The sequence below is a fragment of the Botrytis fragariae genome (assembly GCF_013461495.1).
Source record: "Botrytis fragariae strain BVB16 chromosome Unknown tig00000054, whole genome shotgun sequence".
Taxonomy (NCBI): Eukaryota; Fungi; Ascomycota; class Leotiomycetes; order Helotiales; family Sclerotiniaceae; genus Botrytis; species Botrytis fragariae.
In genome coordinates, this window is record NW_023500993.1 from 2219493 (window position 1) to 2242255 (window position 22763).

A 22763-nucleotide genomic window follows, 5' to 3' on the forward strand; every position below is an offset into this window, starting at 1 on the left:
AGAGAGATGTTCCCATACTTTGTAGGATTTCCTTGCGCAACGGTCGCTACAAAAAGGATGTGAAGGTTTCGGAAGCCCTAATGCGAGTGCTGAGATGGAAATTACGGTTGATTGCATTTTGACAGGGCCATTTATGCGATGCGATGCAGCACCGCCAAAAGCTTTCACTCGATTAAGGAGTGATGAGATGGAGTCGGGAAACATACTTGTGATTGATTGCAACATGATGGGATCCCGAGAGGAAACGGGAGAAGTGTGAGGGAGGGAATGAGAATTCGTAGATGACATGAATAGACAAAGTACCGCAAGTATTTACGTAGATCGGTAGGAGTTGGAGTATTTGAGAGAGGACACCAATCACACGGCCGCATTTCTCCTTTACGTAGATGGATGTCGATGTTTTTGTTGTGTCTTTTTCTTTATTGTCTTTATTGTCTTTATTCTCTTCATAAGGTGTTGGTGGTGTTGATTGTATGTGTGTATGTGTATGTGTATGTGTGTGTGTGTATATATGTGTATATATCTATGTGTGTGTATGTGTATGTGTGTATATGTGTATATGTGTATATGTGTATATATCTATGTGTACCCAGGTAGATATACACAATTGTCAAGTAATAAAAGCAACATGACAGGATACATGAATCCGTTATCAATTCTCCAATTATTCTCATCTATCCAATACAATTCGCACATTTACTTTTTTCTTATGGGGCACAGCTCTCCATCTCGTTATTAAATCTTGATGCTGCGGGTATGGATCAATTGATGCAGCTACTTTTTGCATAGGAGCAAGCATAGCTACCCTACCATTTTACCCTTTACCCAGTGGTGCTCAGATCTCCTTGGACGACGGAACCTGACAAGTGTGAACCTAAGTAGACATTCTCTCACATCATTCTACCTAACCTGGTTATCTGACTTTATTTCATTTTTTTCCTTTTCTCTTTCACATTTTAACATTAACATTGACATTGACATTGACAGTGGCATTCACACACAAACACACATTCTCCGCACATCCATTTTTATTCCTTTTGGGCTCTCTCTCCCCTCTCCTCTCTCCATACCTCTCTCTCTTTTTTTTTTCGCTTGGACTTGATATGTTGACCTATTTTTATTCAAGATGTCACAAGTCCCTCAGTCACCAACTACTACCACAAAGTCAAAACCAAGACCGCTGTCTTTTCATTCCCATAGAGTCGTTCATAACTCCTCCAAACTCCCAAGAGTACATGATGCGCCCGAGATAGTCACACAAATACCAACCGCATCTAGAACCAAACCATATCATCGGTCAACATTATCACAGCCATCAGCTGACTCCAGTCCGGCGGCGGTTGGAAATACTTCTACCTCTACTTTTACTCCCAATCCCAATTCCAATATCAATATCAAATCCAATTCCAATTCCAATTCCAATTCCAATCCCAACATGAATCCCCCAGGTGGTGCTGAGCAGCTAAGCAACAAAAACAGCAACAATAATAATAGTCATCTAAATCTGAAACTTAAATCTTCTAGTTTTGATTTAAAATTCACGGGAAACCATTCTACTATTGCGACCCCCTTTAGTCCAACAAATCAGAACAATAACAAGAAAGAACCATTTCGTACCCGAATATTGAGTTCATTCACTGGCAGTCCGGTTAGAGCAGCTTCACCTAAATCAGCATCATCGCGTCGAACATTATCCTATCCCACACCAACGCCAAACAAACCTTCAGCCACGATTAATACTTCCACCAAACTTCAACACGAAACAACTTCCAGGATTGGCACCTCTGAAAAAAAAGCAAGGAACGTGTTAACTAACGCCAATGGAAAGAATGGAATAACGGCTGAAGTCGCAAAAGAAACTACTCCGACCATGTTATCCCAAGGCGCATCATACATTTCACAAACAACAAATTGGATTGCGGACCAATCTCATTTGGATCAATCTCCCTCTCCCTCAACATCCTATGCACCTCAATTATCATTGGAGAATAAACCATCACGACCTGTAACCTTACCGCCAAGGGGTGTGACAAACAATAAAAGAATGGAACCAGATCTAGCTGAGAGGGAATCCGCATTGAGGAGTTTAGAGGGGCGGAATCCTCGGAGAGATTCACCAGATGAACGAAACTCCGATGAAGCGGATTTATTCTTACAGGTTGCGCAAGAGGAAGACGATTTGAACCGCCAAAAGAACCTTCCAGCCTTGAGTAGATTAGATTCTAAAAAGGTAATTATATTCTTATCTTTCCCTATCTTTGCGATTCCAACTTGCGTCGGAATAGTTACCATAATTGGCTTATGATATCTAACTCATCGATAGTCTCGCATTGGCATGCGCCAATCGCTCCCTGCTCCTAACTTTCGTGCTTCATATCTTCGTCGTGAACCTGAGCAAGAAACACAGCCTACAATTCGTTACGCAGAGGATGCAGAAAGTTTACCACGAGATTCAGGGGATAATTCATTCGCAAGGAGAGGGCCTCCTTCAGCGATCTCGACTTCGAACGAGCAAAAGAAGCGATCATTCGCAGCCACGTCGCTGTCGACCCCTACAACTCCACGAACGAATAACCGAGAGGCCGATTTCGAACCACAGCCATATGCTGGACGACGACCATCTATACAGGACCGAACAATTACTGCATACCGACAATCAAACTTATCCAATTCGTATTCCGTTCCCCGAACCACTGCTTATCATTCTTCTCCACTTGTTGCGCAACCGATGGAGATCAGCGATCAACATGAAACACAGCGTGTAACAGAAGGCACTGCATCGACCGTGTCCACAACTGCACCTTCAACCGTTTGGGACGAATTGGATGATCTAAAATCGCGCATACATAGATTGGAACTGACGGGGAAACTACCTACCACATCTGGTGCAGCAGTCTCGCGGGCCACCCATGAACGTCCTCCTACTGCGACCACAACGGAAACTACCATGTCAACATCACCTAAACGTGGACGAGGCAATAGCATATCACCTACTGAAGCTCCTACTGTTGATATGTCTAAAGCCGAAAATCATCCTCTCCTACGGTCTGCATTAATAAATTCCAAGCCTTTATTGGATCCCGAAATTTACAAGTCTTTGGAGGCTTCAGCAAATGATGCCTTGGCAATCTCTGCTATGATGGGAACTTCTGGTCAACCCGGGCCTATATCAAGTTCCCAATCAGTCATTGGTGGAGCACAACCTAACATTTCTGATCGACAAGTTCGTCGGAAAGCAGACAGTTTGTGTCGTAGCTTAACGGAGCTTTGTCTTTCATTGTCGGAAAGAAGATCAAACGATCCCGATACTACCCTAACACAGATCCGACACAATAGTCATGGTCAAGATACTGAAGTTCGACAGAGTATCGAGCCTGTCAGTCCAAGGCAACCTCCTTCTGGTGACGTAGCAAGGTTAAAAGCAAGCCCAAGATCTTACAGTCGTCTTGAAGCCCGACGAAGCAGCCTTCTCGCAACAACTGCGTTACCAACCTTGAGATATCCACCACCTGAGAATACGACACCACAAAGTTTAGCTGCAGGACGTCGCACATCCTTATTACTTCGTAATCGACGCGCTGAAACCGAAGATCCTCAGGAAACAGTCGAAGCCCGATTTCGAGCACCTTCTAGGGCGAAGACAGAACTTGGACGCAGAGGAGAGATTCCACGAGACGAATTATCACGCCATCCCCTACCCGACGACGATCCTAGATCTGGCGCAATCTCGTCATCATTAGCACTCAGGAGATCCCACACTACAGCCCTCAGTCCCAACAGGGTGCCACAATCTTCTTTACTCACCCAATCGACCCCCAGCAGAAGATATTATGAACGAACACCAGAAAGGGAAATTATTATAAACTCAAGCACCGGTGGCAGTGGCCGAAGATATCTTGAGCGAACCCCAGAGCGAGATACTACAAGCCTTTCGGGAAGATTGGCAGAAGAACGTGGGCAGAGAAAGGTATCTGCCCCTTTGACTTTCGCCGCTAGAAGCAGAGCTGGTAGCCTTATGAGAAGTAGGGAACCATTAGGCCCTTCGCAACATGGTGCTTATCAATAAATTTCATTTATGGTCTCATTTGTACAAAGAAAATTTGGAGTTCTTTACGGTTTCTTTTCAACGCTTTTGCGAACAGGATTATTGGGGGGAGGATTTCTTTACATTATTTTTTGATTTTATCACCATAGGGAGAGAAACATTTTTTTCAAGATACCCTGGGTACATACGATGGCACGATTAGAGGGGTTTGAGGATTACATATCAGCGAGGTTACATATCAGCGAGAGGGTTGAGGGCATACTCTCTAGGTACATATTGCTGCTTGTCTTGGGCGCGCGGTTTTTTTTTCAGCCTAAGCTTGGGAAATTTTTGGTTGCTTGCTTTATGTGTTTATACATTCACTTTGAATTGTTGCTGGATATGGCTATTCGATTGGAATTCCGCTTTGGCATATAAGGAGATGGATCCAGGTGGATTGGTAGGAGTCTGGGATTGAAGGTGATAGGTGATAGGTGTCCAGTTATGAATGTATTATATTTTTATTCACTAGCGATAAATAAATGTAGAGGGGGTTTTTTTTTTTTTTGGTCAAGACACGATGGTGGTATTGTAGTATTGCTTTTTTCTTTATGGTGATGGTGATGGTGAGTAAGAATTGAATGTGCTTGTAGGTATTTTGATGATGAAGCAAAGCCTATCTAGGTGCAAATAACTAATTTTGAGATCAACCCAAACGGTCAAACCTTGCCTGATCAAAAGTATTCACTTCAAAAATAGCACACTCTTCCTAGACTTCTTCCCAAACTATTCAATGATAAGTACTAATCAAATCAAATCCATCACACCTCAACTCGCCGCCGACTCTTTCCATTCTTCTTACCGTATTGTACACCTAACCTATGGCTGATAAGCGAAAACATCCATCCATCTATTTCTACCTACATAAATTTACCCCACCACCTACCTTTTCACCAATCCTTTACCTCTTTACTCACCCTCTAAAAACAATTGATGTACAAACCGCTTCTGCGCATCAAGAGATCTGGGAACTTGGGATTGGGAAAAGAAGGATATAAGTACTACGACGTAAGGAAGAGTGGGTGGAAGAATCAGAATCAGAATCAGAATCGGATAAGAAGTAAATCTTACATTCTTGGGTTTGGACTTGCACTTGGGGTGCGTGATCGTGATCGTGATCGTGCGGTTGTTGGGTTGGGTACGCATTCATACTCGCATTCGTATTCAAATTCGCAGAGGGAAAGGGGAAAGAGTCTTGGAAAGATGGAGGGTGTCGGTGCAATGGATATGGCGAGGTTGGCGGAAGAGGGAGATCGTGTGGAGGTGGGAGGAGGTGGGAATGCGAGGGGTGGAAAAGGTGGAAAGGGGAGGGGGGGAAAGGGAAGAGCTGCTGGTGGTGGTGCTGGTGCTGGGAGTGAAAAAAATAGGGAAATGCTTGTTAGTAAGGCATTGTCGAAGTTGTTGAGACATGCGGCGGAGAGTGAGGGGATGAAGTTGGATGGGGAGGGGTTTGCTAGGTTGGATTTGGTGGTGAGTTTTTTTTTTTCCTCTTTTCTTTGGTTCTTGGTTTTTGGGGGAAGGGTTTGATAGAAAAGTTAAGGGTGAGAATAGGAAGGTATACAGTATGTATGGGTGTACGAGAAAAAGGAGAAGGGAAGAAGGAAAATCACGTGGACATCCTCGATTTTCCATCAACATAACGTAGCACATATATTCTCAATGAACCCAACAGCTCACAAATCTCACAGATGCAATGGCCTCGTCTCAAATCTCTCAAACCTACTTTTGCCGATATCCGCACCGCCGTCACCGATAACGCCAAACAGCGTTTCTCTATGAAACCCAATCCATCGCTTCCAGAACCGCCTTCTCCTTCTTCTGAGAATCCAGAAGATTGGATGATTCGTGCTAATCAGGGCCATTCCATCGCGATTGATTCCGCGGCGCTACTGGTCCCCATCACGCTTGAAGCGGGAAATGTACCGGAAATTTGTGTGCATGGGACTTACTTTGCCTTTTACGAGGAGATTCTAAAAAGTGGAGGATTGAAGAAGATGGGGAGGAATCATGTTCATTTTGGGACAGGGATTCCGGAAGATGGGGGGGTGGTGAGTGGAATGAGAGGAGATGCGGAGGTGTTGATATATGTGGATGTGAAGAGGTGTTTGGTGGAGGAACCGGAGATGAAGTGGTGGGTTAGTGAGAATGGGGTGGTTTTGACGGAGGGGGATGGGGAGGGAGTGGTGGGAACGAGGTTTTGGAAGAGGGTTGTGGGGAGGAGGGAGGGGGGTTTGTTGTGGGAGGATGGGGTCAAAGTGGCGGATTTGGAGGAGGGGCTGAGGAATAGGAAGGCGCCGATGGGGAAGGGTGGGAGAGGGGGTGGTGGTAGAGGTGGAAGGGGTGGAGGAAGAGGAAGAGGAAAGGAAGGGAGAGGTGGAAGAGGTGGTAGTAGAGGAGGTAAAAATTCAGATGGAAATACGGAGACTACTATTGAAGAAACAAAACCTGCAGAGGACTGTTGAAGAGATTACTCTGTGTTCAACAAATCCAAATATAACTTAAAATATACATATACATTCTTTTTATAGCTTCCTTATCTGATGATAGTATGTATGACAGCACAGTCACACTGATAACAATAATCACAGCTTACAATATTACATTACTTACACCTTCTACTATATATTATATACAAATCATTCACCCTCTTCGCTACCTATACACTAGCCGTTGGGGAAGAAAAATTTTCAGACTATGAATTTGTAGAACTTTTTTGTTTCTTTTTAGTTATTATAATAATTTTGAAACCCTGCGAATTCGTAGACTTTGAATTCTTTTTCCCTAATGGTATTAATTTAATGTATAAATTCTAATTCTAATTCTATAGTATAATTCTATAGTATAATTCTATAGTATAATTCTATAGTATAATTCTATAGTATAATTCTATAGTATAATTCTATAATATATAATATATATGGGGGCCAGCCCCCAAGCCCCCGATCCTCGCTATGCTCGAGTTTAAATTAATAAATTTTATTCTTATTATTTAGATTTACTAGATATATTAGATTTATAGTACTTTTATAGTGGAATAATAGAATATTAGAATATTAATATATATTCATCTAGATTTCTATATTCCTCCTCTCTCTTATCTAGATACTATATTTATCTCTTATATTCATCTTCTGTATATCTATTCTATCTACCGCTCCTATTTACCTCTCCTATTTACCTCTCCTATTTATCTTTCACCTTTTATCTCTTCTATAAGTATCTACTATAAAGAAGTAAAGAAGTAAAGAAGTAAAGAAGTAAAGAAGTAAAGAAATAAAGAAGTAAAGAAGTAAAGAAGTATAGAAACAAAATGTTACAGGAGCTGTCTCTAGGGTCATATAGAAGTGGCTAGAGATCTCTCGAAGTGATTTAGATTAAACTTTAAATAGGAATTCAATATAGTTATAACTAATTACAATTCTTATAATTATAATAATGAAACTAATAATTGTTTTTAAATATAAAGTTTTATATTATAATAAAACCTATTTCTTTATATAAATCTTTATTCTCTATTATTCTATTAATTCTACTTATTAAAGTAATAAGAATAATAGGATTCTACTAATCCTATTAATAACAATTAATAGAACTAATAAAACAATTTATCATATAACATCTATCTCTATGACTTTTAATAATACTATTATTTATTTAATCTATATTTACTAAATAATCTATAATAGATAATTACCCTATACTTACTATAAAATAGATATCAACCAAAATAGATACCTATCGTTCCTAATTTACTAATTACTTGCTTAGTTATTCTTATTTCTAACTACCTATCAATTTTATGATTCCTATAATATTGTTTTCGTAGATCACAATATCAAAGCTTATCTTTATCTTATAATTCATGTTGTAATGCGGGTACCTCCGTAATACAAAACCTCAAAAGATAAAAAGATATATAAGAAAGTAGAAAAACAAGGCGATAGAAAAATAAATGAGAAAATAAGAAAATAAAAAACTATCTGTATATATATACATATAATACATAACATATATACATATGAAATCTAAACTCGAACCCAATTAAAAATCAAAATTAAAATCTATAATTAAGATCAGAACCCGATTTAGAATTAGAAGTTATTACGAAGGATAGCTATATTACTTGGTCACCTTGATTAGGAAGTAGATATATGTAATAATAATAAACTAGATTGATTTGAGATATAATCATAAGGATTATATCTACCTTATATACCTGAATCGGGCAATAGAATTGCTTAATTAGATTAATAGAACTTACTAATATTAATACTAAAAGAGTATATTGTAATTATATAAATAGGCACTTCAGAGGAGTGATAGGCTTGATCACGTGGTGTTACACAAGACAGTGATTTCTGCAACAGAAATAGAATTAGAACTAAAACTAGAATATATCTTTTTTAATTCTCTTTAATTCCCTTTGATTCCCTCTAATATATTATATATTCTATTTATACATATATATATATAACCAAAAGAACTGTATTACTTTAAAATTTGAATAGTACCAAATCTCATCCCAAGCTATAAATCATTAAAACAATAGTAATAGTAATAATAACAGTAATAAAAAATAAAATCTTAATGATTATATTATTTAGTATACATATCTGAGTATCTAAGTATTTAGACACCTATAGTCACTGTGTACAGCTGTTCGTCGGTTCCAAAAATCACACCAAAAACAGTTATTTTGCTCTATTTTTAATTATAAAAAATAAATATTCAATATCATTGAAATCAATTCAAATTTTGGATATATTTTTATTAAATATTCAGAAATCCAAAATTAGTTTTTTTAATAATTTTAAAATAAAAGAATATCATTATATATAAGATTGAATTAATATCAAAAGAAAAGTTCTTAATTTTCGCTTATTTTACTAGTAAATTTCAATATTTTAGATTTATACTAACTTTCTATATAGATTTTATAATAAATAAAAATCCTAAAAATAAATAATCTTATTTTTATTAAAGTTTAATTGAAAACAAAGAGATTAATATGAAATTTATTATATTTAAGCTATATTATTATTGAGAAATATATTAATAATTTATATGACTTTTGGTATGATTTTGGTGTTCAGCAAACAGCTGTGCCTTAGTACTATAGTATTTTTCCAGATTTGATACTAAAGATTAGAATGTTTATTAATATTCGATATTTGATATTATATTCGGACTTATTAGGATTTATTGGGGTTTGTATGGAATATGAATTAAGTGTTAGTTTTTGAATGATATAAAGCGATATATATGTGAGGTATGAGGTGGTTTGTATAGTATGGGAAACGACGAATGGGATAAACAAGGGTACTAACTTTACAAGTGATCATACATGTACATTGAGTATCTGAAAGAGAGATAGATAATCAAGAATATGCTGAGACAATATAGTGTAGCAATCAATACACGAAAACTAGAACTTGACTTCACTTTCTGGAACTCAAGCGGATATCTAAGTATTGACCTTATTATTATGTATATATATATATACCCTCAAATATCCACCTATCTACTCATCACAACTCCCTTCCTCTTATCCTCTCACCCCCTTCTCCCTCGCTTCCCTCCACCTCCATCCCCATCTCCATCTCCCATCAACCTCCCAAACCCAAATCCACTCCACTCCCCTAACCATCAAAAAACCAAGTATCAAGCACCATCCGTCCACATTTCGCTATCCTTCAAAAATCGTACAAGTTTCATCTCCATGACTATACATCTATAAATATCTCCAAGAAACTATCCTCCCTCTCGTAAACATATCCCCCGTACAAACTATTGATAAACCATCACAAACCGCAATCATCCGATTCTCCATCGTACATTAATGGTGAAACAATTCAGCTAACTACCTATTAGTCCCGCTTTGACGAATGATAGATAGATAGCTCGATATATGCGGGTGGGTGGGTGATGTGAAATTCTACAGCACAGACGTGGGGATTGTGAGTACGGCAGGGTAGACGCAAATTGATGCAAGCGAATGAAATGCAAGACTGGGCAATGGAGGACACACGGTAGAAGAATGGATAGAGATTTGAGGAAAGGCTATGGTGGCGATGGCAATGGTGCTTATGCATAAACAACGGAGAGTCAAAGAAAACAAAATGCAAAATGCAAAATGCAAAATGTCAAAGCGGTGCATGTCACCATCCATTGTCCCGAAGGTGGTCTGCTGTCTAGTGAGGCTCCAAAAACAAATCAGGTTGGGATTATCTCATCATTCGATCAAGGTGAAGATTTCGATGCATCGAACTAAATCCCCGATTTTATTCATCTCCAATTCAGGGTCCTATCAAAACCACACTCCCCGCAGCATTTTATATTTGTCACTAAAGTAGGCATGACACTAGTTGCCGATCATTCACCTCACCGGATCTAGAATTTATGCTTGCCGACTTGATTCAAAAATGTTGATCATTGCGTCACGGTCTTCACAAAAAAAGAAAAGAGAATATATCTCACGATGTGAAACAATTGATACTCGTCATTCCACTGAGAAACAGAGTTCAAGATTGCGTGGAGGCTTCATGGAGAAGATGAAGGAGGGAAGAGGGGTGTTTGAGCGGCGTCATCTTGAGGCTTATTGTAAATAAGTCCAAGTTTTGAGATCAAAAGTATCTGCGGATATCGACACGATTACATATGGGCTTGGCCCTCTCGATGGCTTTGTGGTGCTGATAGGAACTCTTGTTGAAATATACTTATACTTTCTCGAGAACCACTTCGTTACAACTGCATGAATCCCCGTCTTAGTGGTATTTCGGACACTATTATATACGCCTTCAATTCAACAATCTGTTGCATGTACTTCAATTCTATGATAGATAGATCTTGCGCATCGGGTATATCCTTGATGTGATCATTTTTCAGATTCAAGATTCTTAATTTCCGATCCCCACATCATCCCAAGGCCTGCTTAATCTCAAGACTAAAGAGCGAAAAAGATGTGTCTAAGCACCAGAAATCACGCTAATTGATATCTTGAGAACCGCTTGGTCCCTTTCCCGTCGGCACCGAAGCGGCCGAACTTGTCAGCTCGAGTCTTGAATTAGGATTGCACTGGCAACTACTGGTCCTCGAGTTTGCTAGAGTTTTTAGACACTTTGACCAATTAGATGGACAGCTGCATTGGCAACTTGGTAACAGCGAGGATTTCGTTTAGATAGTTCCAGATGATACTCAGATTTCAGTAATAGCGTAGCTGGTGCTTTTTCAAAACCAAATGCAATGACGCAGTCAGGCTTCAAATGGCTTTAGATCCAAATCCATTTGCGTCCATATGATATCAAAATCATCCCATCAACGATGAAGCGAAACCCAAATGTATGTACAGAAAAACACATATGAATCTGAAAGAAAACTCGACCAATGATATATAATTCAAGTCTGTGCTTACAGATCAGCCAAACTAATAGTATCTCAAGCCTCGCTATAGGTCAAAACTCTAGAGCTTGGGGGCCGTGACCATGGAATTATCCCATCTCAACCCCTCGAAAAGTCAAGTACATGCAAGCCACGCACGAGTGTTCATTGTCTACAAAGTCCGTGAAGCTTCACCTTACGTGGCGAAAATTCAAAATGTGCAGAAAATTAAAATTACGGATGTTCGTAGCACGGCAGGATGCTTTTCGTATTACAATTGGTAGTCTGTCAGACCATAAACAAAGTTATTCATATTGACTCTCGCGTCCCCTCGTATGAACCTTCGAAGCTTCTCTTTGTCGTAAAGATATCGAAGAAACTATTCGCAATCTTCCTGTCATCCATTTTTAATTTTGCTCTAATCTGGAATTGAGCTTTCTTTTCAAATCTTATGATTCATTTGATATGTTTCTCCACTTTACACAATACGCCCTATCCTGAGAATTATTGAGGCTTTTGGGCAGAACCCCAACTTGACCCTATCAAGCCACTGAAGATCGATTTCGTCATTTAGGTCGAAGATCTTGAACATAGTAATCTCGATATGGCTTTTTCAATTTCTGAGATGCCATATCTATCTTCTATACCCGTAATTCCAAAACATGGTCGAAAGATATATGGTATGACTTCCATAAATGAGGAACATATACCTTCAGACGACACTCCAGCTTCACCCAAAGAAAATTGGCCACTGGGCCCAGAAACAAATACACATCGAAGAAACAAATCCAGTATGAACATGTTGACAGCAAATGGTATGGGTATCAGAAAGTGGGAGGGAAAGTCGCGGAGGTCAATCGAGTGGGATGGCTTGAGGAGGGTATGTCTGTGATTGTAGTTCTTGATCAGCAACATTCTGACGTTGTTTAGGATCCCGAATTATGGTATCCTGAAGGAGATTGTCTAGTTTATTTGTATGGCCGAGGACAATCGATGAGAGGTCCAGCATTTCGGGTACCACTGAATTTACTGGTTGACGCGAAATGCCAACCACTTTTGGATGCATTTATGTTAAAAGATATTAACGGCTCGCCAATATCAGACATTAACGAGGTTCTGGATGAATATTATTCGGGTGCCAGTGATTCTGATTACGTTGAGCTATACATTCCAGCTCCTGTCATGGCAGAACGAGGAGAGGCTTTCCTCTACCACACCGCAACCCGAAACTTCTTTGCGTGGGTTTTCAAGAAGTCCTTGGTTGGACAGGATTTGGGCAGTGCGTTGGTTGGACTTCTCAATAGTATGTCTCAGTTCAGATCGACTGATGCCAACAACGTGGATGATATCGTAGCCTATATCGATGGAGAGGGATACGCAGATATGAGGAATACACCGGATCATGCCCTTGGAATCATGTATTTTGCAGAGCATTTCCATTTCAAAGACATGTGGATAGATGCACTTGCGCATTGTGCTGGGATGTGCGAGAAACTCCACAATAGTCCTGGTTTCGAGGTATGTGTATATCCTCATAACGTGTGCTCGAAGACGCAGTATCTAATTCCTGTATAGTCATTGAGTCGACAAGATCGAGTTTTCATATCCCGAGCAAGACTAGAAATGGACCTTCGACTCGACACATGTGGAAAAATGCTGAGTGGATTTCTTACAGAAGAACTCACCGACACATATTTGCAGCTTAGCCCTGATGCTCAAATTCACCTCGAAAAATTTAGAGCATTTCTACAGAAATATTACACCGCAAAGCTTGGATCCTATCCATCTTTAGCATCGAGATCAGGAAGTGGAGCTTTCTCCAAGAGTCTCTTCAAGCAAATGCGATCCGAATTCCAAAAATTGTATGAATTTCTAGCAGACTCCAGTGCGACGACAACAGGAACTACAAGCACTAGTAAGGAAGAATTAGATGTACTGCATGCAGTCATGGCATTCGACAGGCGATACCAGATCGAACCATTGCCCTATCCTCTACCACTGCTTCCAGATGATAATGCGAAACCAGCTACCAAACCATTGAGCAAACGGTTGACCTTTACGACGAAAATGTTTCCCAAGAGTGATAAAAATCACAACGATTCTGGCATGGATCCAATGAGCGCTCTTGACAAGGCTACAAACCGACAGAATCTGCGGCTCACTGACTGTACGCTTGTTCGTGCATACCGGGGCTTTGAAAAAGAATGTGCCACCCAAGCCAATTCTAAGATGACAGCAGCGGAAAAGATTTCCCAGGCGGAAGGCCGCAAGATTCGTTGGATTTTGATCTATTCTTCTCTTCAAATACTTATTCAAGCGACGAAAGTACCAGATCAAGTGCGCGCTACCCAAAATGTAGCTTACAACATTTCGATTCGCATTGGAGAATGTCCACCGTGGAATGACCGGCGTTCGTGTTATAATTTGATTCGCACGCAAAGTGCTCAAGCAAACAGAGACTACCGAAACTCCCTAATCAGGTCGAACCCTTCCAGTGCTGGACAAACATCAGTTGATGTCATAGCTGCTTTCAATGATTATCTTGCCCAAAGAAAGCAATCTGCCTTGTCGCGAAGGACCGAAAGTGTAGTCGACACTACATTATCAATCAAGAACATAATTGCAAAAGCCAATGCTGGTAATGCCCTGACGATAATGCCGGAACTTCAACATCCCAGCCCACGAAGAAACGCACATCATGAAATTTTAATCGAGGGATATGGTCATGGCTTGGAGGACAGCCTTACCGATGGTCCAATGACGAAAGATACCAAGGAAGAATACGATTCCTACAGAAAACAATCATCGTCCACCACTTCATCGATCGACGCATCATCACAATGGTCTCGTTCCTCGCACGATCAAGAAGGGACAAACTTCGAGTCTTCCGATGTTGACTCCCCTAGAACGAGTGGTTCATTTACATCTGATGATCGTCGAGGTTCAATTTCTTCGGTTTATTCAGAAGCTGAATCGCTGGAACAGCTATTTGCATTTGAACAATTGCACAGGCCAAGGCCACTTAGTACATACTCTGTGAGTATATACGAAGAGGATTTGATAGCAGAAGGGATTTTACCCGATCCATTATTCTCACCAAGAATGTTCGGAAAAAAGCAGGCAGGACCTCCGCCTCTCTTCCTCTCGAAACCTGCGCAAAAGAGAGTAAGCATCTTGAGTCAGAAGCTTGACAAGCATGCCAGCGTTGGTAGCACAATGGTGATGAATGACGAATTGGCGGCTTATCTGAAGGGTTGAGCCTGACTGATGATTGATATTGAATATTTTGATTTGGCTGTTGGAATACCCAAGCACACTTCTTTACATATTTGTTACACCCATTTGGTTCTGGGGGCTTGCGTGTTGAAGGTGGAGTTTCTGGAGGATGAAAATAGGCACTGCTCGGTTTGAAGCCTTGCATTCTGAATATGTCGTATAATTGTAATGTAATCAAAATATTTCATTCAAAAACTTCCTAACCATGTTCTTCGGTGCCAGATTTGCTTCGAAGATGTCACTGTCTTGTTTAATAAGTAGGAGTATTGAGACGTCGTCCTGTGATACAAATGAGAAACATGGCGTGACTAGAGTGTTCGAATTACCCTCTCATGCTTGAGAGAAATAACATGAGTAACATGAGTAATATGTTAGCTCTTTCCTCTTGCCTCAGCATCGGAATATTGATCTCCCGATCCCCTGTCCAACGACAGTGCACTTAATATGAGGGCATCAGGACTTGATATAATATATAGCGAAACAATAGGAATGATTATAGGTATATCATTTGGGAAAATCTATATGTGCAGCCAGATTCCTAGACTCCTTTCGCCGATGCAACCTTCTTCAACCTGCATTGATTTGGTTTCCTCTGCGGTCTTACATACATCTATCTATCTATGGGTAGTTTCTGAAATCTATATTTCTCCAAAAAGTAGATGGTGACACGCTTTTAATAACAAATGGGGTATCGTATCTGTATTCTGCCTCCTTTATCCGTCTCCAGCCATAATCTCCCAGAATTTATTGGCCTTTCTTTGCAAAACCATTGACTTTTCGAGTGTTCTTGACCTGGTCGAGCTCTGTAAAGGTTCGCGCGATAGTACGTACCGAATCGACGAGGAGCACTGCAGTAAAACAATCAGCTCTGGCATTGTTGGCGGAAAAAGTTTGACTTACTGCCTGGAAAGACCATCCAGAGGAAATTCATGAAGAAATAGTAGAACCAAAAGTATAGAAATTCTGGCCTGGAATAATTGACTTCTTTGTGATAATAATCAAAAGTGTGAGTCGCATAATATAGAACAAGTCCATAGATTTGTCCTACAGTTACAATGATTTGTAGGGGGTGTCGAAGTGGATGACGAGTTGCGATAAAGGCCGCAACGGTAAAGCACATAGGTCCCCATAAAAACTGTAGGGAATTCATAAGTATGCTATCTAATGTGGTGAGCTTGCAATTGACTTACCGCTGTTACTGTTTCCATACAGAGGACGAAAGGATCGGATGTCAAATATCGACTATCGCTAAGGGCGTATTCCTTCCACAGTTGTCCCAACAATTGTTGGTCTTTGATAATTTTGGTGTGATGGAGCGAAAAGTATCCTAGAAGGATACGATTAGCCACTTTTTTTCTTCTGTGAATTGACTCGTTATCGCATACCTTCGAAAAAGAGATGGATTGCGCCAGCTATAATAAAGGTTAGGAGACTGTGTGGCACCGTTGATAAGGAAGACTTACATAAAACCAACCACCATATGGCAGCTTTCTCAGCACTTGGCAGATGAGGATATGATCTAGCAACAAAAGTGCGAGTACACAAGAACAATACTGCACAAGCACCAAAGAAAACGCTCAGGAGAGTAGGCACAGTCCATTCATTTGCCAGATAGCTAGCTATTTCCATCTCGAGGGGGTAATAGGGATGATTGACAACAACTGCAGCTGCAGACTCAATCGAAGCGTTCTCCATTATAGAAGCCATTTTCCGTAAGAAGATGCAAAAATGCAATTGAGGATCCAAGTTTGCGCAAAATGAGAGAATAAGAAGAAAGAAGACAGCGAGGAGGAGAAGGGGGAAGATATGGAGATAATTGCAAACAGCTAGTAAAGAAGTGAATTTGTAGCCAACACTTGGACCAATGCCATGGACAATAATGTTTGAAAAGACATGGAAATTGTACCGCGTCCCCATCAAAAGTCTACAACCCGGTCTGAAGGGTCCTTTCAGGGGTTCAAGCAGGGTTTCTACATAATCTTGGATTCAACTTTCGTGGAGCGGTAGCTTGAATGGGGCAATGCAATGAGGACGGGCTCAGCCAAGCTCCAAGTTATTTATTTACTTGGCTATTAGCGCAATGGGTTTACCCCCCAAGTTCCCGAACATGTATGGACGCAGTAGTTGGAAAGCATGCCTAGGTCTAGGGAGGTAGATGTAAAGGGACAAGAGAGCAGGGAGCAGGAGTAAGAGTAGGAGTAGGTAGGAGTAGCAGGATGAACTTGGACGTTTTCAAGTATGGTATCCATACAAAGAGAGAAACGAGGATAGATCATTGGCAACGATGTAGATGCGCGGAGAATGACGGGTGTATGATGTATGATGGGATGATGTATTCCATATCATGTCTCTTGTGGACAGTTGACAACGGATAGATAGATTAATTAATGGTAAATTGTGATTGAGTGAACGAATGAAGATCATTTTCTATCTGTTATTCCATGTGCACTGTGCTTCCAACATTGTTGTTCGCCCGAAGATAATTATTTATGGATTCCTTATTTTTGAAGATCGTGTGTGGATGTTGGAAGAATAAATTCCCCCACCCAAGGCTTTATTTGTTACATAATCCCCACTCTAGAGCCATTTGGTGAGCGAGCCACTTTCCAGAACCATTGTGGAAAATGTGGAAAAGACTTCCACACTTCCAATCTTCCACACGTTCATATATCCATGAGCATTATCTGAACCCCCGGAAAGCCTTACTGGTTTAGGTTTAGTATACTATCATTTTGGATATTGAGTAGACCAAGTCTATGTTGTGCTGATAATTACGGCCAATCGCTTTCTCGTAGATGAACGCCAAAGTTTTGGGGGAGGTTTGATTCGTATTCTAGACTCGTCACCTGCTTCGCCGCACTGTGGAGTAGACCATGGGTTGGGTGGGCAGATAGGAGAATGCAGACAATGCTTCGTACATTCATTCAGATTTGGAATACTCTTGGCTTGAAAGTCTTGAATGCTGTTTAATTGTTTCTTTTTGGTTTCTGGCGTCCATAGATTAATGATGGAGTAGCACAACAGCCCTCAGAAGAAGGGCACAGAATCACGATCAACGAGCTATGGGCTGAAAGCTCCGAAATCATATCATAAATCATACAAACGTGGGCCACTCACTGTCTTTGAATGCATATTGTAGAGAGAATCATACAAAGGCCATCGATATTTCCGATTATTGCATTTCCCACCACGCAGTTGGGGCGTCAGGGGCCCCTCAATATAAGCAGGGGACACTCCTTTGCGAAATCGCATGGCATGTCAATCAAACCGCTCTCCGCGACTCAAGGGTATTAGGTTTTGCGAAAATGAAAAGTATCGTCGAGTTCCTCACTCCCATCGCTCATGTCCATGTATGTGTTATCAATGTCAGCGATATCATCCGCGTTCACGCGTTTAGAATGTCGCTTGTCATCGCCTTCAACGAGGTTCAAGGGCGACTCTTGTGTTTGACCATAAATATCGACTCCTCTCGCCTCCGATTCATGCCAAGGGACCATTTCGGTATCCTCTAGCTTGGACAATGATAAGAGAATGCAGTCTTGCGAATCGCTAAAGAAAATGGAAGGAGATACAGATGCTACATTGAGCCACTTGATGATCGACTTCCCAATGATTTTACCCTCGGGCATTTGCATTCCAAAATTAACAATTCTTGGAGCCTCCCAAGATGGGTCCCATAGTTGAATCCGGCCCTTGTTTTCTTCGCCCTCGCATCTAATCATCAAAAGTTCGTTGACAGTAGGATGGAAAGTCACCCTAGCTACCGGAGCGTGCATTATCAACAGTGCTCTAAGTGATCGAGACCCAACATCCCAAACCCAGACTGCTGATGGCATTTCCTCAACCTTGGTTGCTAGTAGTGTGCCAGAAATATCGAAAGTCATCATATTGGTGCCAGTCTTTGGCTCTGCAGTTGGAATGGCAGTTGCTTCTGGAGGTAATGTCGGCTGTTTCCCTCGAACGAATTCTCGAGTGAATCCTCCATTGGGAGATGGCGAAATTTGTTCATTCCAAATCTGAAAAGTTAGGGTTCGTTGTCTTGGGGTATAAGGTAGGTTGACGTACGTGTAGCGTATCTGTGGGGTTTACAGAAGGTATGTGGGATAGTACCATAGATTCTGAGAACGCTGGAGCAGCCAACAACACAACTCTTCGACTAAAATCGGAAATAGCAATATGTGTTCCTATTGGGCTCCATTCGATCATTTTAATCCCGGCGCCTAAAGCGATATCCTTTTCCTCCTCGAGGATTGGGGTCGGGCCATTCCAAGCCTTATACAAGTGACCATCGGCTGTATAAAGCAGTAATTTGTGGCCTTGGCTAGCAGATTCGCATATTGTTATCCATTTTCCATCTGGACTCCAAGTTATCTCTTGAGCGTCAATCGTTTCTGGTAGCCATGATCTTATAACCTCCAAGCTTCCCGATTTGTGTATACTAATCACGTCTTTGCCACCAATTCTCGTCAATAAAGCCAAGTTTCCGGATCGCGGACGGTGTGAGAATCCTTTTGCGGCAGTAGCAGGAGTGAAGAGCTTGGGAGAGGTGATATCCACTGACTTCGAAGTAGCCAGATTAAAGATGGTCAACTTCAAACCAAAATCTGAAAAGACACAGACTTCATCGTCGTTTCCTCCAAATGAAATGAATGTGGTCTTCGTGGTTCCTGAGGTTGGACTCGTAATTTTGGCTGAGAAGCGATTGTTACTTGGGGAAAATATGCGTATGACATCCGCAGACGCTACAAGTAGGCGATTGGAAGAGCATGACCATATGAATGATGTTATTGAGGCTGTGAGCTCAGGTGGAAGTGATATGGAGCGTATTATCTCAAGGGAGCGCGTCTCTCTAAATTGAAGTGCCGATGGCAGAATAGTCGCAATATATACACCATTGGGACTCGGAAGAGATTGATTTGATGCTAAGATATATATTTGTATTAATATATGCCTTACAAAACGGAAGTTGTTCAACTTCACACTTACATTTGAGGGGACGAGAGAATCGCATTGTGAATTGAATGGAGGTGAGTGCACCTTTGGTTTCTAACTTTCTACCTACTACCTAAGCTCAAGCTTTGCACAATACCTAAGATCTGCGGAAGCCCCGCACTATAAGATTGGCCGATAACGATAAGCTTTGATGAGTCAGCTAGGCTATCGTGCGGCAACTCGGAGAATGGACGGAAATGGCCGCTGCCCCTCCAGTTACAATTCGTCTTTACAAATCCATATGAGTCTCGACTATTCTGACAGACTAAAATCTTTGCAAAACCTGAGAACTGAGATGATGTGTCACTGCGACGATAAGGAGGCAAGACCATTCAATACTCAGGGAGACAGGTATAAGGTTACTTGATGAGCGAAATGATTGAAGAGCATCTAACTGTTCTACGCCACCGGATATTGAAAGCCCAGAGATATCTTTGATTAACTATATCATCTCGTTTCTTCCAGAATATATCTTTAATATAGCGTCTCCTTTCTCACAAGATGCTGTCCTTGAGAAGAGCTTTTCGAGAAAGTACACTCAGAAATGGCAAGCTCAACCTGCTATCTCGGAACGCACACAAAACACTGTCCACTGCTGCTTCCTCAATCCAAGAGCTCTCCCGGCACGATTTACCTCTGCGCGAGGACACAAAACCATCATTAAGCAAGACTTCAAATAGAAGGGACGAACTCAAAAATGCCAAACCCTTTTCGTCCTTTCTTACCGATAATTTCCAAAGACAGCACGATTATCTTCGAATTTCAATTACAGAAAAATGCAATCTGCGATGCTTATACTGTATGCCAGAAGAGGGGGTTCCGCAATCGCCACAGCCAGATCTTCTTACAACACCAGAAATCGTACTTCTATCTTCTATATTTGTTTCTCAAGGGGTTTCGAAGATCCGTCTTACTGGTGGTGAGCCGACCGTTCGTCGCGATATCTTGCCTCTTATGCAACAGATTGGAGCTTTGCGATCTCATGGTCTGCGGGAGCTCTGTCTTACCACAAATGGATTAAACCTTGCAAGAAAGCTGGATAGCATGGTGGAAGCCGGTTTAACTGGAGTCAACTTAAGTCTGGATACTTTAGATCCATGGCAGTTCCAGATTATGACTCGAAGGAAGGGTTTTGAAGCTGTGATGAAAAGTATAGATAGGATACTACATATGAACAAATTAGGTGCTGGCATAAAACTCAAGATTAATTGCGTTGTAATGCGTGGGGTCAATGAAAGAGAAATCATACCATTTGTCGAAATGGGCCGAGATAAAGACGTCGAAGTTAGGTTCATCGAGTATATGCCATTTGACGGCAACAAGTGGAGCCAAGGCAAAATGCTAAGCTATAAAGAAATGCTTGATATCATACGGCAGAAGTATCCGACACTTCGAAAAGTGGCAGATCACAAAAATGACACAAGTAAGACTTACGAGATTCCTGGATTTGTGGGAAAGATGGGGTTTATCACAAGTATGACACACAATTTCTGTGGTACTTGCAACAGATTAAGAATCACGAGTGATGGCAACTTGAAGGTATGCTTATTTGGCAATGCTGAAGTGTCCTTGAGGGATATCTTGAGAAAATCAAATGGCAACCAGCCAATCGATGAGCAAGCTTTTGAGGCAATGAAGCAAATAGAAATGGGTAGGAAACAGGGTCTTGGAGATGCCCATAGCCCTCTAGGAAGCTCCTCTAATGAGAGAGAGTTGCTAGAAGTTATTGGCATGGCCGTGAGTCGAAAAAAGGAAAAGCACGCCGGCATGGGTGAATTGGAAAACATGAAAAACAGACCCATGATCTTAATAGGTGGGTAGGTTTCATTTTCCATGGAGATAGGTGCGAACCACACGATGACATGAAATTATTTGTATATCGCATTGGCGTCAATTCAATACCCTCATGTATTTAATCAGTATCTTAAATTTTATATAGCTGCAAGTAAGAATCAGCGCTTCTGCAGTATAACACGTGGTTGAGACTGACATCCAATCCAGGTGACAAATACCATCGTGGTCCAAAGGCACTCTTTCGAAACATGAGAGGCCGGCTGGCAGATCGATCCCAAAATATCCCTCTAAACCTCCTGCCATTTATACCTCCTAGTTATGCACGTCTATACTCCAGCAAAGCTACCCCGGCTCAAATGGATAACATTGCCAGTGAGATGGGGAAGTCTTCAATGAACAATGCATCAGATTCGAGTCCCTCGCAGGCACACAAACTTACCCACCTTACACAATCTGGCGATGCCCACATGGTTTCTATTTCCTCCAAACAGCCGACGAAAAGAACTGCGGTTGCAGTCTGCAGTGTTCACTTCTCCAACAAAGTAGTCATTCCACTCATCCGTGACAACCGAGCTAAGAAAGGCGATGTGCTGGGAGTTGCCCGTATCGCAGGAATTATGGCTGCCAAGAAAACTTCTGATTTGATACCTCTCTGTCACCCAATTGCAATTACACATGTCAACATTGACCTACAGATCTCACACGAGGATGGATTGGGCACAGAACCTTCATCTCCCGCTCCAAGTACGTCAATTCCATGGTCTGGCACAGGACAAGGCGATGGATATAAATGGCCCTCATCTATTCCAGAATCTGTTCCTTGTAATGCATTTGGAAGCGTGGAGGTCACGGCCACTGTATCATGCGATGGAAAAACTGGCGTGGAAATGGAGGCACTTACAGCCGCTTCAACCGCGGCATTGACCATTTACGATATGTGCAAGGCTGTGGATAAGGGGATGCGAGTTGAGGGGCTAAGAGTGGTGAGAAAAGAGGGGGGGAAGAGCGGCACATGGATAGAGGGCGTTCACAATAGTTAGAAGTAGAGTAGGGGTAAGGCTGAGTTAACATGAAAGGACAACAGAAGACATTGGGCCTAATCGTCTTTTGAAATTCATCTCAAACAAGCCACGGCTCTAACATTCTATATCAATGACTGGCTCTGACAATGGCATGTGCCGCTCGGGAATGTAGAGTGTACAACTGATTGTTGTCCTCTGTTAGAGGTCTAAAATGCTTC

At 41.3% G+C, this 22763-nt stretch overlaps 6 protein-coding genes across 6 annotated transcripts; 4 read left to right on the forward strand and 2 right to left on the reverse strand.

Annotated features, from left to right (window-relative positions):
- Positions 1–1126: 1126 nt before the first annotated feature.
- On the forward strand, positions 1127–4066 carry Bfra_005402 (putative lpxtg-motif cell wall anchor domain protein; the record flags this gene model as incomplete). Its single annotated transcript, XM_037335786.1, has 2 exons — positions 1127–2230; positions 2324–4066. The coding sequence occupies 2 exons, from the start codon at positions 1127–1129 to the stop codon at positions 4064–4066; spliced, it is 2847 nt and encodes a 948-aa protein (XP_037192881.1).
- A 951-nt stretch (positions 4067–5017) lies between these two features.
- On the forward strand, positions 5018–6546 carry Bfra_005403 (putative trna 2 -phosphotransferase 1 protein; the record flags this gene model as incomplete). Its single annotated transcript, XM_037335787.1, has 2 exons — positions 5018–5554; positions 5773–6546. The coding sequence occupies 2 exons, from the start codon at positions 5018–5020 to the stop codon at positions 6544–6546; spliced, it is 1311 nt and encodes a 436-aa protein (XP_037192882.1).
- Positions 6547–12065: 5519 nt separating this feature from the next.
- Bfra_005404 (uncharacterized protein) lies at positions 12066–14719 on the forward strand (the record flags this gene model as incomplete). The annotated part of the gene is made up of 3 exons (XM_037335788.1): positions 12066–12341; positions 12392–12979; positions 13037–14719. The coding sequence occupies 3 exons, from the start codon at positions 12066–12068 to the stop codon at positions 14717–14719; spliced, it is 2547 nt and encodes an 848-aa protein (XP_037192883.1).
- A 762-nt stretch (positions 14720–15481) lies between these two features.
- On the reverse strand, positions 15482–16444 carry Bfra_005405 (putative ebp domain-containing protein; the record flags this gene model as incomplete). Its single annotated transcript, XM_037335789.1, has 5 exons — positions 15482–15585; positions 15638–15872; positions 15928–16064; positions 16123–16149; positions 16201–16444. 5 exons carry the CDS (start codon positions 16442–16444, stop codon positions 15482–15484), a joined length of 747 nt encoding a protein of 248 aa, XP_037192884.1.
- Positions 16445–18027: 1583 nt separating this feature from the next.
- Bfra_005406 (putative wd40 domain-containing protein) lies at positions 18028–19748 on the reverse strand (the record flags this gene model as incomplete). Its single annotated transcript, XM_037335790.1, has 3 exons — positions 18028–18753; positions 18803–19659; positions 19724–19748. The coding sequence occupies 3 exons, from the start codon at positions 19746–19748 to the stop codon at positions 18028–18030; spliced, it is 1608 nt and encodes a 535-aa protein (XP_037192885.1).
- Positions 19749–19880: 132 nt separating this feature from the next.
- Bfra_005407 (putative molybdenum cofactor biosynthesis protein 1 b protein) lies at positions 19881–22563 on the forward strand (the record flags this gene model as incomplete). The annotated part of the gene is made up of 3 exons (XM_037335791.1): positions 19881–20087; positions 20213–21542; positions 21731–22563. The coding sequence occupies 3 exons, from the start codon at positions 19881–19883 to the stop codon at positions 22561–22563; spliced, it is 2370 nt and encodes a 789-aa protein (XP_037192886.1).
- Between the last annotated feature and the right edge of the window lie 200 nt (positions 22564–22763).